The sequence below is a fragment of the Trichechus manatus genome, unplaced genomic scaffold, assembly GCF_000243295.1.
Source record: "Trichechus manatus latirostris isolate Lorelei unplaced genomic scaffold, TriManLat1.0 scaffold00024, whole genome shotgun sequence".
Lineage (NCBI taxonomy): Eukaryota > Metazoa > Chordata > Mammalia > Sirenia > Trichechidae > Trichechus > Trichechus manatus.
Window position 1 is genome coordinate 1056268 of NW_004443960.1, and position 14586 is coordinate 1070853.

The 14586-nt window shown below is 60.2% G+C and overlaps 1 protein-coding gene across 1 annotated transcript; it reads left to right on the forward strand.

Moving 5' to 3' along the window:
- The first annotated feature begins 168 nt into the window (after window positions 1–168).
- Window positions 169–9501, forward strand: UBE2I (ubiquitin conjugating enzyme E2 I). Its single transcript, XM_023728378.1, has 6 exons — window positions 169–244; window positions 361–444; window positions 1875–1947; window positions 6193–6302; window positions 6396–6475; window positions 8906–9501. Exons 1-6 carry the CDS (start codon window positions 179–181, stop codon window positions 8967–8969), a joined length of 477 nt encoding a protein of 158 aa, XP_023584146.1. The 5' UTR covers window positions 169–178; the 3' UTR covers window positions 8970–9501.
- The last annotated feature ends 5085 nt before the right edge of the window (window positions 9502–14586 follow it).

Below are 14586 nucleotides of genomic sequence, written 5' to 3' on the forward strand. Positions count from 1 at the left end.
GGGGGCGCGGAGTACAGGAGGGGCCGCTGTGTGTGTGCGGCGCCGGGGTCAGGGGGCGCGGAGTACAGGAGGGGCCGCTGTGAGCTCCGGCGGCCTGATCTCAGGAGCAGCTCACAGCGGCGTCACCGCGGGGCGCTGCTCCCGCCTTGAGCACCGTGTCTGTTGCAGGACTTGGACCATGTCGGGGATCGCCCTCAGCAGACTTGCCCAGGAGAGGAAGGCCTGGAGGAAAGACCACCCGTTTGTGAGTAGAGCTGTTCGCATGTCCGGCTCGGGCGGCGGACCGCGGCCAATCTCGGACGAGCAGCAGGTGCACAAGGGTCCGTGGCCGTGACGTGCGTGGTGTCCTTCTCTCCACAGGGATTTGTGGCCGTCCCAACAAAAAACCCCGATGGCACGATGAACCTCATGAACTGGGAGTGCGCCATTCCAGGGAAGAAGGGGGTAAGAGGCTGCTCTGAGCTGGAGGCGTTTAAGGTTGTAACTCACACAGCAGGACCACGGGTGTTACGTGCTGCAGCCCTACCAAGGCACAGCCAGCTGTGGTCGTCCTGGCCCTGCCGTCACCTGGCCTGTGGGACATGTGGTCGGGGGCGGTGTGGCCAGCAAGGGGGATGGTCGTGCTCCTGTGGAGGGTCAGGGCGCAGACACGGCCGCTCAGGCCCAGTGGGGAATTGGGAGGTGAGGCCTGCGTGGAAGGGACGGCGTGGTGAGGAGCGTCCAGGGCACCGCGACTCCACGCTGGCTGTCCTCTGGGACACGCCCCACACTCCTCCCTGCTGTGCTGCAGGGACGGCGGCGTTGCTTGTCGTATTTGTGGGTGGGTGGGGTCTCCACGTGGCTCCAGACAGCTGTCCACACAGCTCTTCCGAGGGGGTTGGATTCCTTCTGGAGGCCTTGTCCGCTTCCACTCCTCGCACTGCGGAGCTGCCTGGGTTTGGTCACAGAGGCTCGTGAGCTCACCTATACTTCTCAGCTATCCCTACCCCTCCCCTTCCAGCTGAGCAGCGGGTGGGACCCAGGATGGCCATCATTGGAGGCTCCCCTGGCGTCCGGGCCGTGTTTGGATGCCCTGTCTGTGCGTGTTTTAGGGGCAGCACCTGCCCTGTCACTGTCCCCTCCTTGTGAACGCTCACAGTCCCTTCCCCCTGGGGGCTTCTGAGTTCCCGTACCCCCAGGGGCTTCTGAGTCCTAGCACGGCTCCAGCAGCAGCAGCATCACGGGCGGCTTCAAAGAACTGCTGTGTCTTCTCTCACGGTTAGGAGGCTGGAAGTCCAGATTCAGGGCACTGGCTCTAGGGGAAGGCTCTCTGTCGGCTCCGGGGGGAGGTCCGTGTCGCTTTCAGCTTCTGTTCTTGGGGATCTCACTCATGGGCGTCTGTCTTCCCCCCTCAGCGCTTACTTGCTTCTGTGCCTGATCCGCTCTTTTATATTTCTAGTGATTGGTTTAAGACACACCCTACACTGGTCTCATTAACATAACCAGGAAACCCTGCTCCCAAATGGGATCACAGCCACAGGTATAAAGAGTTAGGATTTATAGCACATATTTTTTGGGAACACAATTTCATCCATAACAGGGCCTTCCTGACCCCATCCCGGGTCCCTGTCCCTCTGAGCCCAGCCCCTGCCTCAGCTCACGGCACCTTCCCCCCTCACCCTCTGAGCTCATGGAGGTCTCCACAGAAGCTCCTTGGTGGGGACAGTCAGCGGCAGGGTGGTGTGAGAGCCCCTTAGGTCGCTCGCTACCCGGCCACAGGCCATCCTGCGTTGTCCCAGGGCCGTGCAAGTGTGGTAGAAACCAGGCCCCCTCTTCCCAGCCTGCCCTGCACCCAGGCATGCAGCACAGCTGACTGCGGTTTTATTTCCCAACAGACTCCATGGGAAGGAGGCTTATTTAAACTGCGGATGCTTTTCAAAGATGATTACCCATCCTCACCACCGAAATGTAAGTAGAGAGAAGCTCAGGAAAGCGGGCCTGCCTCGGCTTCCTCCAGCAGAAAGAGCAGACATCCTCCCGAGGCCGTCGAGCCTCTGGGGGCGAGCCTGTCCCACTCGGCTCTGTGTGGGCACACGTGTTGGTTGGAGGCTCTGATCCCTAGGTGCTGCCCCGGGGTCTTGGTGCTGATGGACTAGGAAGCTCCTAGGCCCCGTGGAGAGAAGGACGGTGAGGTCCGGGCTGAGGCTCGGGGCCAAGAGTGCCTGGACCATTAGAAGTTGTGGTGGATGAGGAGAACTAGGCTGTGGGGCCTACCACTCCTGGCCAGGGCTGACGGTGCAGAGGCCGGCTGGGCAGCGGGCTTCCTGTGCCCTGACCCATTACTGCCTGGCCTGTCTGCTCTGTCACAGTCTGCACACGCACAGCATGGGTGGACAGAAGGCTTGAACCCCCAGAGAAGAGGCTGAGACTGTATTTAAAGCAGTGGCTGCGACTGGTGATGTTAATGCAGCTTGGCACACTCTGAAGAGTCGGGGGACGGGTTCTACGTCTCTTAACCTCTTGCAGTGGGAAATGAGCAGACCCTTCTGTGGCTAAAGAACCGTGTCCAGCACACAGTAAGATACGAGCTGTGTATCAATTTTTTACTCTTGTGGTTAGTAATCGAAGATATAGAAGCGTATTTTCTATTACTACGGCGTCTGCGAGAAGCTGTTGAATGGGTAACAGCTGCGCTAAAAGGAAGTCTAAGCATGAGAATGGCTGCTCTGCTCACCTCTCCGCGGCACCATGTCGGGATTCCAGGCAAACTCAGTGAGGCAAGAAGAGGGAATCACAACGTGAGAACTGGGAAGGGAAATTAAATGAAAAAGGACCTGATTGTGTACATAGAAAATTCAGAACACGAAGACTGGTAGAGTTGATAAGCGAATAAGGCTGTTGTATAAAAGGCACGTAATTGCAGCCAATGAAAATTTAAAGCTAGTATTTCCAGTCACATCCAGTACCTTGCAAGAAGTCCAACAGAAGATATTGAAGACGTCTATACTGAAAACTGAAGTTTCTGAGAGAAACCAAGGAAGACCTAACTCGCTGGAGAGAGACGCCATGTTTGTGGTTTGGAAGACGCGATGTTACGAAGACCCCGAGTGGAAAGATGAAGCAATCCTGGGTTTAGAGGGGGACACTGGAGACTGTCTGCATGACCTTGGGGCAGGATGATTTAACCAGGGACACGCAAGGAGTGCTCGCCATGAGGGAGAAGTTGATAAATTGTGTTACATTGAAGTGCAGGCCGTCGTGGTCAAAAGACAGCAGAGAGAGTGAAGAGACAAGCCCCAGGGGAGAGTGGGAGGAAAGGGCAGGCAGCCGTTAGGTCACAGAAGAGGCTCCACCTGGCCAGCACACCTGCGTGGACACCTTACCTCGTCTCAGAGAATCGCGACTTACAAGCACAGCAGGGTCCTGTCCACACCAGAGTGGCTGCAGCGAGAAGGGCAGGCAGAGCCGAGGGTGAGGAGACCACGCAGAAGGGTGTGCAGGCGCTCGCTGGAGAGCGCGTGATTGACATGACCACTTTAGAAAGCTGACTGCTGGGGTCCGCTAACACTGAACTTGTGCTGACCTGGGAGCCAGCGGTTCTCCTCTTCGGCGTGTGTTCTGTAGACACGCACACGTGTGTCCTCCGGAAGACACGGACAGGAGTGTTTGTGGTGGTTAGGTGCCGTTGAGAACGAAACACCGTCTGGTCCTGCACCATCCTCACAATGCTGTTCGAGCCGATTGTTGCAGCCACTGTGTCAGTCCATCTCGTTGAGGATCTTCCTCTTTTTCACTGACCCTCTGCTTTACCAAGCATCATGTCCTTCTCCAGCGACTAGTCTCTCCTGATAACATGTCCAAAGTCCGTGAGACGAAGTCTCCCCATCCTCGCTTCTAAGGAGTGTTCTCGCTGTGCTTCTTCCAGGACAGGCTCGCTTGTTCTTCGGGAGGTCCATGGTATAGTCGATATTCTTCGCCAACACCGTAATTCAAATGTATCAGTTCTTCTTCAGTTTTCCTTATTCGTTGTCCAGCTTTCATACGCAGATGAGGTGACTGAAAACACCATGGCTTGGGTCAGGCACACCTTAGTCTTCAAGGTGACATCTTTGGTTTTTAACGTTTGAAAGAGGTTTTTTGCAGAAGGTTCGCCCAGTGCAGTACGTAGTTAGATTTCTTGACTGCTGGTTCCGTGGGCGTTGACTGTGGATCCAAATAGATGAAATACCTGACAGTTTCAATCTTTTCGCCATTTACCGTGATGTTGCTTACTGGTCTAGTTGTATTTTTGTATTATGTTGAGGTGTAATCCGTACAGAAGGCTGTGGTCTTTGATCTTCATCAGTAAGTGGTTCAAGTCCTCTTCGCTTTCAGCAAGCAAAGTTGTGTTACCTGCATATCGCAGGTTGTTAAGGAGTCTTTCTCCAGTCCTGATGCTGCATTCTGGGACTATTTGCTCAACAGACAAATTGAATAAGTATGGTGAAAGGATGCAACCCTGCCACACGTCTTTTTCAGTTTTGAAGTACACAGTGTCCCCTTGTTCTGTTTAAACAATGGCCTCTTGATCTCTGTACAGGTTCCTCATGAGCACAATCAAGTGTTCTGGAATTCCCATTCTTTGCAGCGTTATCCGTAATTTGTTAGGATCCACACGGTCGAATGCCTTTGCGTAGTTGATAAAACACAGGTGAACATCTTTCTGATATTCTCTGCTTTTGGCTGGTATCGGTCTGACAACAGCATGATGGCGCTTGTTCCACACCCCCTTCTGGAGCCCCTGAAAACTAGGCCGCGAAAGCCCATGACAACAGCACGGCAGCAGGAGACTGAAAGAGCCCTGGGCGCGCCCCGTGGGGGACCCTGCGTGGCTTTAGGACAGAGCCAGGCTGGGCTGCAGTCACATGACACGCTCAGACAGGCCGTGCCCACCGATGGCTGGAACAGGTCGGGGGCCTCCACGTGGACAGGTTGGACGGGTCGCACTACAAGAGTAAAACAGCAAGACATCGAATTAACAAGGGGCTTGTGTCCGGGGCGAGATACAGCCCCGCAGACACGCGTGCAAGAGACTTGAGCAAGAACTTCCCCAAAGAAATGCTTAGTGAGCGGCGGTGGACCGTACATGCACGTGCCCAGTGTGCGACAGGAAGCAGATGGAACCATGAGAGGCAGCCTGTGCGTCACCAGGATGGATGACACCCACAGCGCAGCACCAGGCGTTGCTGGCGTGAGCCGCGCCCGCCCTGCTGGCAGGAGCGTGGATTGTGCCGCCGCTGTGAAGGCCGGCGGTGTCTGCTCGAGCGCGCACAGGACTGCCCGCCTGGGCCAGGAAACTCTCCCTCAGGGATGGTCACAGCGGCTCAGCCACGTGCCTGCAGCATGATGGGCAGACGGGGGACCGTCCCCGTGCCATCCACACTCGTGAGCAGGAACCGCCACGGGCCGGGCGAGGGTGCGTGGCTCACAGCCCCTGCTGTCGGAGCCCTGAGGAATAGCGGACGCCGCCGTGTGCGAGGCGCAGAGCTGGAAGGCGCCGCCGTGACGGGCGCTCTGGGTAGCAGTGCCTGTCCGTCTTGGACGGGGGGTCATTTTTTGAGAGTTCTCAGGCTGTACTAGTTTGTCTGCATGGTCCTGGGTGTGATGCAAAATGTTTAAAAACGAAGAGGAGAAGAGTTAAAAGTGCCGGGGTAGGAGATGGAGTGGATCGGCGTGTGGGGGTGGGGCCGTTGAGGCTCTTGTTGTATCTGCCATGTTTTCCCGTTTCCCGTGAGCGTCCGCTTAAGAAAACAAAAGAAACTTTTTTGTTCCCTGAGAAAGAATGTGGGTACTATGAGCTCCCATGTTGAAAGCAGATGGTCGTAGGGAACCCTTGGAGCAACTCGGTGCCCCGCCTGTCCCCGGGAGGAAAGAGAGGGGCCCAGGCAGTGGGCTCCAGGACGGCCCCCAGGGTGGAGCTGGCTGGGCAAGGGTCCCTGTCAGCTTCGCCCTTCAGGCTCTGTTCTCAGAGGGAGAAGTGTGCACTCACGTCTCTCTGCTCCTTCCACCTCGAGTCCTTCCAGCTCAGGGCCACAGCGTAACTTTGGCCAGAGGTTCTGGGGGAAAGCCCGACACGTGTAGGGAGGGAGAGGTGCTGGCTGCCTAGCGGTGCCCTGGGAGGCGTGTTAGACTCCGAACAGTCGCTGCCAAAACCCCGTTCCCCTCCCTGTCTAGGTAAATTCGAGCCACCACTGTTTCACCCAAACGTGTACCCCTCGGGCACCGTGTGCCTGTCCATCCTGGAGGAGGACAAGGACTGGAGGCCGGCCATCACGATCAAACAGGTATGGGCTGCATCGCAGATGGGTGGGTGGGCGGGGTGGCCGTGTGTGCCGACTGCCCACCTGTGCCTTGTCCTGTCGGCGTCTCCTCCACAGATCTTACTAGGAATCCAGGAGCTCCTAAATGAACCAAATATCCAAGACCCAGCCCAGGCAGAGGCTTACACGATTTACTGGTGAGTGGTTGGCCCCGTGGGGGCTGAAGCTTTGCATTGGCACACACACCCACCCCAGCACCCGGCCCTGGCTGCCTGTGAGGAGGGCCCTCGGCGTCTCCCCGGCACCCGGCCCAGGCTGCCTGTGAGGAGGGCGCTCAGCGTCTCCCCAGCACCTGGAAGGGAGGTGGAGGTGACCCAGGCACTGGTGGGGTCAGTGCCATGAGGGGGTGGTCAGGGAGGCGGCTTGGAAGCTGATGCTGAGAGCCCATAGGACATGGCCAGAAGTTGCACGTGCAAAGGGCCTGGGGTGAAAGAACGGGGACCAAGCCCAGGATGGCTGTGTGTTTGGTGGGCACCTGGGGGGTGAGGCTGGGCAGAGGTCCCTTGATGAGCTGCAGTGGTCTGGGCTCTTGGGGGGGCCCTCACTGTGGGCACTGCCTGAGTGGGGGTGTCTGTCCACGGGCGTGCCTTTGCCCTGGGGCCCCAAACTTCTCACCAGTGGGAGCACCAACTTGGTCTTCCTCCAGCAGGCGAGGAGGTGAGTGGCTTGCTGAGGGTCCCCAGCTGTGGTGGCCCTCCCTAACCCGGGCTCCTGCATCCCGCCCGGCGCTTGTCCCTCAGCTGTTGGCTGTGGCCGTGAACTCCCCTTGGGGTCCCGTCCGCTGGCTCTGAGGTGTAGGTGGGGGTAGAGGGCAGACAGGCCTGGCTGGGGGCTGCTGTTACCCCAGCAGTGCTGGTGCCTGGGCTCCCCAGCCCTCTTGGCAGAACTGCCACGGCCTCTCAGGGTGGGGTCTGGCACTCAGCCACCTGGCAGAAACTCGGCCCACTAACTAGGACCTGTTGCCACAATCCCCAGGTGACTTGGGGTCCTCAGAGACACCGACGTGCGTGGCGGGGAGCGGCAGGGTAGCGAGGCCACGCACAAGGGTGCATTCTTTCCAAGGCAGCTGGCTTCCAGGAGGAGGAGAGTGGGGCTCAGGTCAGGGCAAGGCTGGGGCCTTCGAGCAGCCGGTGGCAAGCGCGTTTGCTGCGGACACGTCCTGGGTGGCCATCTCTGAGGGAAGGATGCAGGGTCACTGGGCACTGCTGGCTGGTTCTAGGGGCCTGGGCTGGGCTGGGTGCTGTGGGGCCCTTCGCCGGGGCTGTGACCGCACTCGCTGGAAGGTCTGTCCTCACCAGGAATGGCAGCCACAGCCCAGAGGCCCGGTGCAGCCTGTTGCTTCTGTGTGGACGCAGTTCTGGCAGGCAGCCCGGCCGGCCGCTCTCCACACAGCACCTGGGCCCAGGTGCTCGCGGGCGTGAGCAGGCGTGCACGCCCGCGCTGGGGGAGGGTGGGCTCCAGCCTCCTTGGTTCCCACCTCGCTGAGCTTGGGCATCTGACCCCGCCGGCTCACGGGTGTCAGAGGGGTCGTGTGGGACCGCTGCCCCCCCACCGCGAGGCCATGTGGTTTCCTAGGCTGCTGACTGACTTCCTGCTGGGCTACCTTAACATGTTGCTTTTCATATGAGCAAAACGGTTTTCTTCCTAGAACTAGCCGCTTTAAAAGCACATTTTGTGAGACATGTCCGAGCCCTTTTCCTCGTGTCTCCTGGAAGGGGACCGTCTGCATGTACCCCACTTGCTGGTGCTTCAGTCCCCCTGGCTGAGAGTCGGTGAAGCAGGGGGGGGTCCCAGTGCAGCCCTTGCCCCCGGCTCTCAGCTGCTCGTGCACTGGCTGTGGCCTCCAGGGCGGGGCACATTGGCAGACGGGCTTCTGCGCTCTCTGCTCCATGCAGACAGTGCGCCCTTTCCCCCCCGAGGAGGGCACGGCAGGGACACGCCAGGGCCTGGGGTCTCCTCTGCTGCTGCCGTGGCCGTGCTGGGGCTTCTGTTCCCCAGGTGCTGGAGCTCCTTGCAGAGCTGGCCCCAGGCGGGGTCTCAGGCCACCCCCAGACCATGGGGGCGCCGCTCATACCCCACTGCACGTGGCCCTGGGCCGAGGGCTGCTCTGGAAAAACCGTGAAACCCACCGAGAGTTTGTGTCTGATTATGAAAACTGCGAGCAACGGAAAGGGTCGAGCAGTTGATATCTTCTCTTCAAAATCACTAACGCTGTTGCAGCACCTAACAGAGATCTGCTGATACTGCTCAGGACTCCCGGGTTCCCCGCACGGGTCACGCTCGGCACCCTGCTCCCGAGCCCTCCACCTGCCGCCGGCTGGAGCCAGTCCTCTGTCCTCAACGGCCAGAGCTCTGGAACCTGTGCAGAGGCTGGAGGGCCATGGGTGTGCCTTAAACCTCCTCTGATTGAGGTGCTGCCCCTCCCCTGCTGCCCCCGTCTGCTGTCTGTGCCAGGTCCCCTGCTTCAGGCCTCACTGCCCGGCTCCTCTGCTGAGCAGCCCGGCCGCACAGGCCTGGCGTCCCGTCCAGGCTGCTCTAATGTGTCTTTTCTCTCTTCACCTCCTCAGCCAGAACAGAGTGGAATATGAGAAAAGGGTTCGAGCACAAGCCAAGAAGTTTGCGCCCTCATAAGCAGCGGCTGCGGGCACCGGGAAAGGAAGGGATGGGTTTGGCAAGAACTTGTTTACAACACTTTTGCAAATCTGAAGCGCTCTGTACAATTACTAGTCACCTAGGGGAGGGCTGGGCCGGCGCCATTCTCCATTTCCGCCACTGGTCTACAATTCTCGATTCGCTAACTTGCCCCGTTTTTCATACAGGGTCTCTTCCTTCAGTCTTTTGTATTTTTGATTGTTATGTAAAACTTGCTTTTATTTTAATATTGATGTCAGTATTTCAACTGCTGTAAAATTATAAACTTTTATACTTGGGTAAGCCCCTAGGAGCTCGTTCCTCCGCTCTCTCGGATGCAGGCATGCTTCACGACATTCGCGCTGCGCTTCGCCTCGCCGGCTGTCCTCCGCGGAATCACTGTCCCCGCCTGTCCTCTCAGCTGCTGTGTCGCTCTGAGCCGCAGACCCTGAGCCGGCGCTGTTTCTGCACCGCTTTGCGTTTCTATGGCGTTTTGTCTGTGTTGCTGTTTAGAGTAAATAAACTGTTTATAGAAAGGTTTTGGTTGCGTTATCGTCATTAAATGAGCAGGAGGAGGAGGCCCTGCCACCAGGGAACAGCTCTGCCGGCAGCCGCGTCCCAGCCCTCTGTAAATAGGGCCGCGTCCGGAGCAGGCTGGCTGTGGAGGTGTGGGCGCTCGGTTCTGGTGACGCGGAGTTGACGTCGCCCCCGCATGCACGCAGGTCGGAAGTTGGTGAGCACGCAGCCTTTGCCACGCTGCCGTTCCGGTGTCTCAGGCCAGGCCCGAGCACGACCACCTTGCGAGTGTCGGGTCCTGCCCCGGCTCCCTCAGCGGAGGTCCTGGAGGAGGCTGCCGTGACCAGCGCCCTCCCTCCCGGCCAGAGATGCACGTGGTGCCTGCGCCCACACACCCACGCAGCTGCCCTTCCAGGCCCACTCGGTCCTGCCACTCTCTGGCTGCCACACGCTCGTTGGACTGGTTGGTGCTGCTCAGCTCAGCTTCAGAAGGCCGCCACGGACTGGACCAGCTGCAGAGGGCGGCGGCTGCCCCCGGCCAGCGTCTCCGGACTGGGCTGATTTCAGAACGCTGGCCTGGCTGCTGAGGCAGAGGTGTGTTGATGGAGACGGGAAGTAGCAGAGGGTGGAGGAGGTGCGGTGCCCCCACGTTCCCGCCAGCGGCACCGGCAACCTCTCCGCGTCTCAGTGACCAGGACTGACCAGAGTTGTTCCTCAGACCGGAGGCCGGAGCAGCCTGGGCACCTCCTGTGTCCGCGCTGAGACAGCCAGGGCCCCGGGTGTGCACCCCAACCTGCCTGCAGACCCTCTTGGTGGCGTCTGGGTCTCCTGTGCAGGGACCAAGACAAGGTGGGCTCGATGTTCGGCGGATGCCCAGGGCGGGCTGGTCAGGTCGGCTTGGCCACCGGGCTGTCCTGGCTGCCCCAGCCTGGCATCTGGTTCAGGAGGGGGGTGCCAGGTGTACCCGAGAAGACGTGGCAGGCACACGAGGCTTGGTGTCGTAGGAGCACTGGCCATGGGCCCCAGGGAGGACAGTGTGGTGCCATCGGGCCCCTGGGACCCCCGTGGAACTTGGTGGCATTGGAGGTGACCCCTGAAGGCCTCTACCAGCTGGAGATGGCGCGGCTTGAGGGTCTTGTTGGCTCGTGGGGCCTGAGTCCGTGCAGGTCCTGCAGTCAGTCTCGTGTCCGTGACCTGTGGGTCGCCCGGGGGACGTCGGTGTGGGACCACCATCTGTGCATCGCCTCTCCCAGAATGTCTTATTTTGTAATGATCAAACTACACTTAGTAATCACACCCATGTACATGGCTAATATATAAGGAAATATATTTTATAGTTATTCTAAAGTGATCAGTGTTTCTAGTGGACCGTAGTGATTTCAGCTGATGAAATGTTCCTTTTGTACAACAGCCGTGGGCCTTGTAACACAAGAACTGACATACGATCCCCGTTTCTGACGTAGGGAAGGAGTGTGCTCCCAGGATGAGACGCCTGTGCGTACTGAGGGATTGTGGGCAGCACATTAACCGCTGTATTTATGAATCCTCATTAAAAAGTTTCCACGCATCGGCCTGTGGGCTGTGTCCTTTCCTGCCCTGCCAGCTGCCAGCCGGGCCATGGGAGACGGGACCCACCCCAGCCCTCGGGGTGCCCCCCTCGCCCCCTGCTGGTCTCCCCTGGCCTTCCTGGGCCAGGCGGTAATCAATCCGAGGCGCCCCACAGCATCAGGCTTGGCCTCAACTGGCGGGAAGCTCCGCTGCAGTTGCCATGACAACGAGTTGCCAGGTTGGAGGGCCTGAGCACTAACTTGGCCGCCTCGAACCGGTCTGAGCCAGCAGCAGCAGGGAGGGGCTGGAGGAGCTCTGGGTTCGGGGTTTGTCCCCAGCTGACCCCACACAGAGTGGTACCAAGTCGGGGGCGTCCTGCAGCAGCAGCCCTGGAGAATCATCCAGAGGCCTCCAGACTTCACAGACCCCACCTAGGAATGGGGTCCTCCCTCCCAGGCCTCCTTCAACATAAACCCACCACCTCTCTCCTCCCAACAAGCTCCCCTCGGAGAGTCCCTCTCAGCCACCCCTCAGAGGGGTCTTGCCTTTGAGAAAGGGGTCTGGAGCCCCCACAGGTGAGGATGAGGCCCCGGTCTTCAGTCCTGCTCAGAACAGTGGGTGCACTGAACGGGGCCCTCTGGTTCTGGTCGCAGCTCTGTCCTGGCATCCCCATGCTTTTGCCCCTGGAACCCTCCCTGGCCCAGCAAATAAAGCCCTTCACCCCAGTTGCCCCAGTTCTCAGGGACAGTAGTGAGGACTGTGCCCCCCAAGGCCTGAGGCTCAAGAGCACCCAGCGTGGCCTGGCCAGCAGCCTCAGGGTCCTCTCCTACCAGCTGGTCTCTGCTCCCAAGGCCGTCAGGGTAGTTGCTGGCAGCAGGACCGCCTCTGAGCCAGTGACTCAAAAGGTGTGGCCTCAAGCCTGCACCCCCTCCCGCCTGGCCCTAACCCTCCTCTCAGGCTCTCCCGCCTCCTCTCTGCTGGCAGTACACCCCGGGATGCACGGCCTTGGGGCCGGTTCCTGATGTCTTCAGGGACCCTAGCCGGAGTCCCTGGGCTCTGACCCCTCCTTTTCCCTGGCTCTGTTCCCAACGGGAGTTAGGAGGATGGTGGGAGATGCTTGTCTGATAGGAGGCTGTGCCTGCAATTCTGAGGGCTGCCACCAGGGGGCGGTGGCCCGGGCTCTGAGTTGTTGAAACAATTAGGCAGTTTGACTTGGAGAAATGCCCCCTTGCCTTCTGTGAGCCCCTTTCTCCCTGCTCTCCGGGGGCTGGACCCTCTTCTGCCCAAAGCCCTGAAGGTGAGCGTAGAGCCCAGCCTGGCCAGTGAGTGGCTTTTCTCAGCTTCGCACCAGCAATCCCAGCCTAGCCCCAACCCTACCTGGGCTGGTGTCTTGGGCTCTAACTCACTGCTGTGCCCCTCACAGCACCCCCAGAGCACAGCAGAGGGGCGCAAGCAGGACCACATTCCACAAGGGCCTAACAGCCCGCCTTCCCTGCCCTTCTGACGGGTGGGGTCAGAGAAAAGGGTGGGCTTCACTCCCAACTTACGCAGGCAGAAACAGTTCCCAAAGGGAGAGCCTTGCCCCAGGCCCTGCTGGACCCCGCGCTCTGGGGCCGCCGCCCTACCCCCGTGGACCCCCGGAGGATTCAGAGCCAACTGGGGTGCTTGCTTCATATCAAGACCTCGCTGAGGTCCTCCAACTGCCGCTGGGTGATGCTGCTATCACTCAGTTTTACAGATGAGGGAAACTGAGGAACAGGGAGGGGAAAGAAGGCGCTGGGGCGGGGGTCCGTGGCTCTGTCTCAGGTCGCACTGACTTCAGACTCAGTCCCCGAGTGGGACCCTCATCCACTCAACAACCCCCACTGACTGGGTGTGGGGGGAGGAGCCCTGGGGCTGAGTGTGGACCCTGGCCAAGCCCGTCCCACTGCAGACCTCAGTCTCCCTACCTGTAAAAGGGGGGCGAGGGGTCCCCAAGGGCCCTCCAGCCCTGGCAGGTGCAGTATTAGGGGCTGACGCCCCTAGCCCTAGCTGCCTTGGCTCCCCCAGGGGGTGGGGTAGGGGCCGCTGCCCCCTCCTGATTTCCTGTTTACAACATCTGCAGTCACATCTCTCACCCCAAAGCCATTATGATCACCATGGCAACCAGGCCTGTGTTTGTTCCAACAGGTTGGCAGAACCTGACGCAAGACTGCAGGGAAGGGAGGGCGTCAGCCCCGAAATCCAGGCTCAGGACCTGCCAGTCACTCCGAGGGACATTAGCTGCCCCCGCTCCGACGCCCATCCCCTGCAGAGGAGAGCCCGGGAGCCCGGGGCAGCTGGTGGGCAACAGGTCCTGGCCCCTCCGGTCCACATGACTTGTCACTAACCCAGGCAGTCCGTGCATGTCCTGAGTCCCTCTGTTTGCTGGGGGGTGGGGGTCTTGGGGCTGGGGGTCCTGGGAGCGCCCATCCCCAAGTTTTGCCTCCTGTCCCACATGGAAGGCCATGGGGCTGCGCAGAGACGGGGTGGCCACATCCGAGCAGCATCCACCCAACCCCAGGGTGCAGGGAGAAGCCACCTGCCCCCTCCCTCCTGGGCTGGGGAACCACAGCCTGCCCTGACAGGCTCCCTTCTCTCCTGGGGGGCGGCTGGGGAAGGCGGCGAAATTAAAGGCACAGGGATCACAGGGAGGGCTCCTTCCCTGCACAGAGCTGGCCCGAACTGCCCAGGGTGGACCGGCCTTGCCTCTCGGCGGTTCCAGGCCTGGCTATCTGTTCCCTACGCAGCCTGGAGCCCCGGCGTGAGAGACCTGTCCCTTTGGGGTGAAAACTTCTCCAGATCAAACGCCAATCCCAGGAGGACAGAGGAGCTGCCGGTGTCCAGTGATACAGGCCAAAGGCTGGGAGGGGAGTCCAGGGAGCCTGGTGCCCCTCAGACTGAGGAGAACCTCCCTGGTCAGCCTGGACGCTGTACTTGAAGGCGGTTCTCAAAGAGGGGGTGGGGGTAGCATGTCGTCACTGAGAACTTGTAAGAGAGGCTAAAGCCTTGGGCCAGCGCGCAATTCTGGAGTCCATGGCCTGGGGCGCTCCGCACCCCGTGTTCCAACAAGCGCCTCCCCCGTGATCCTGGTCCTGCGGTTGCGGTGGGCCCAGCCCAGGCCTGCTGGCGGCATGATCAGAGCAAGTGGCCTAACCGAGCCTCTGTCGGCTCTGCATGGGGACGATCACCCCAACCCCGGGGCTGTGGTGGGGTGTCATGGTGGACGCCCAGGGTGTGGACTGCCCCCTCTGAGAAGAGGAAGCTGGCAGGCCCGCGGAGTCGGAGCCCCCAGATCAGGCCCGCCCCAGGTTGCGCGAGGACCGCGCTGGGCTGGGAAGGTCTCAGCGCTGGTCCCGGGATGGCTGCGCAGCCCTTCAGAAAGGTCTGCGCTGCGGCGCCAGCGACTCTGGCTTCCCTGGGGGCCCCAGGGAGGGGATGGGAGACCCCGTAGAGCGCCCACACCCACCCCTACCCTCACCGCTAAACACCCGCGGGAGGGGGCGCCCGGCCGGGCCCTGGGGCGCAAGGACCC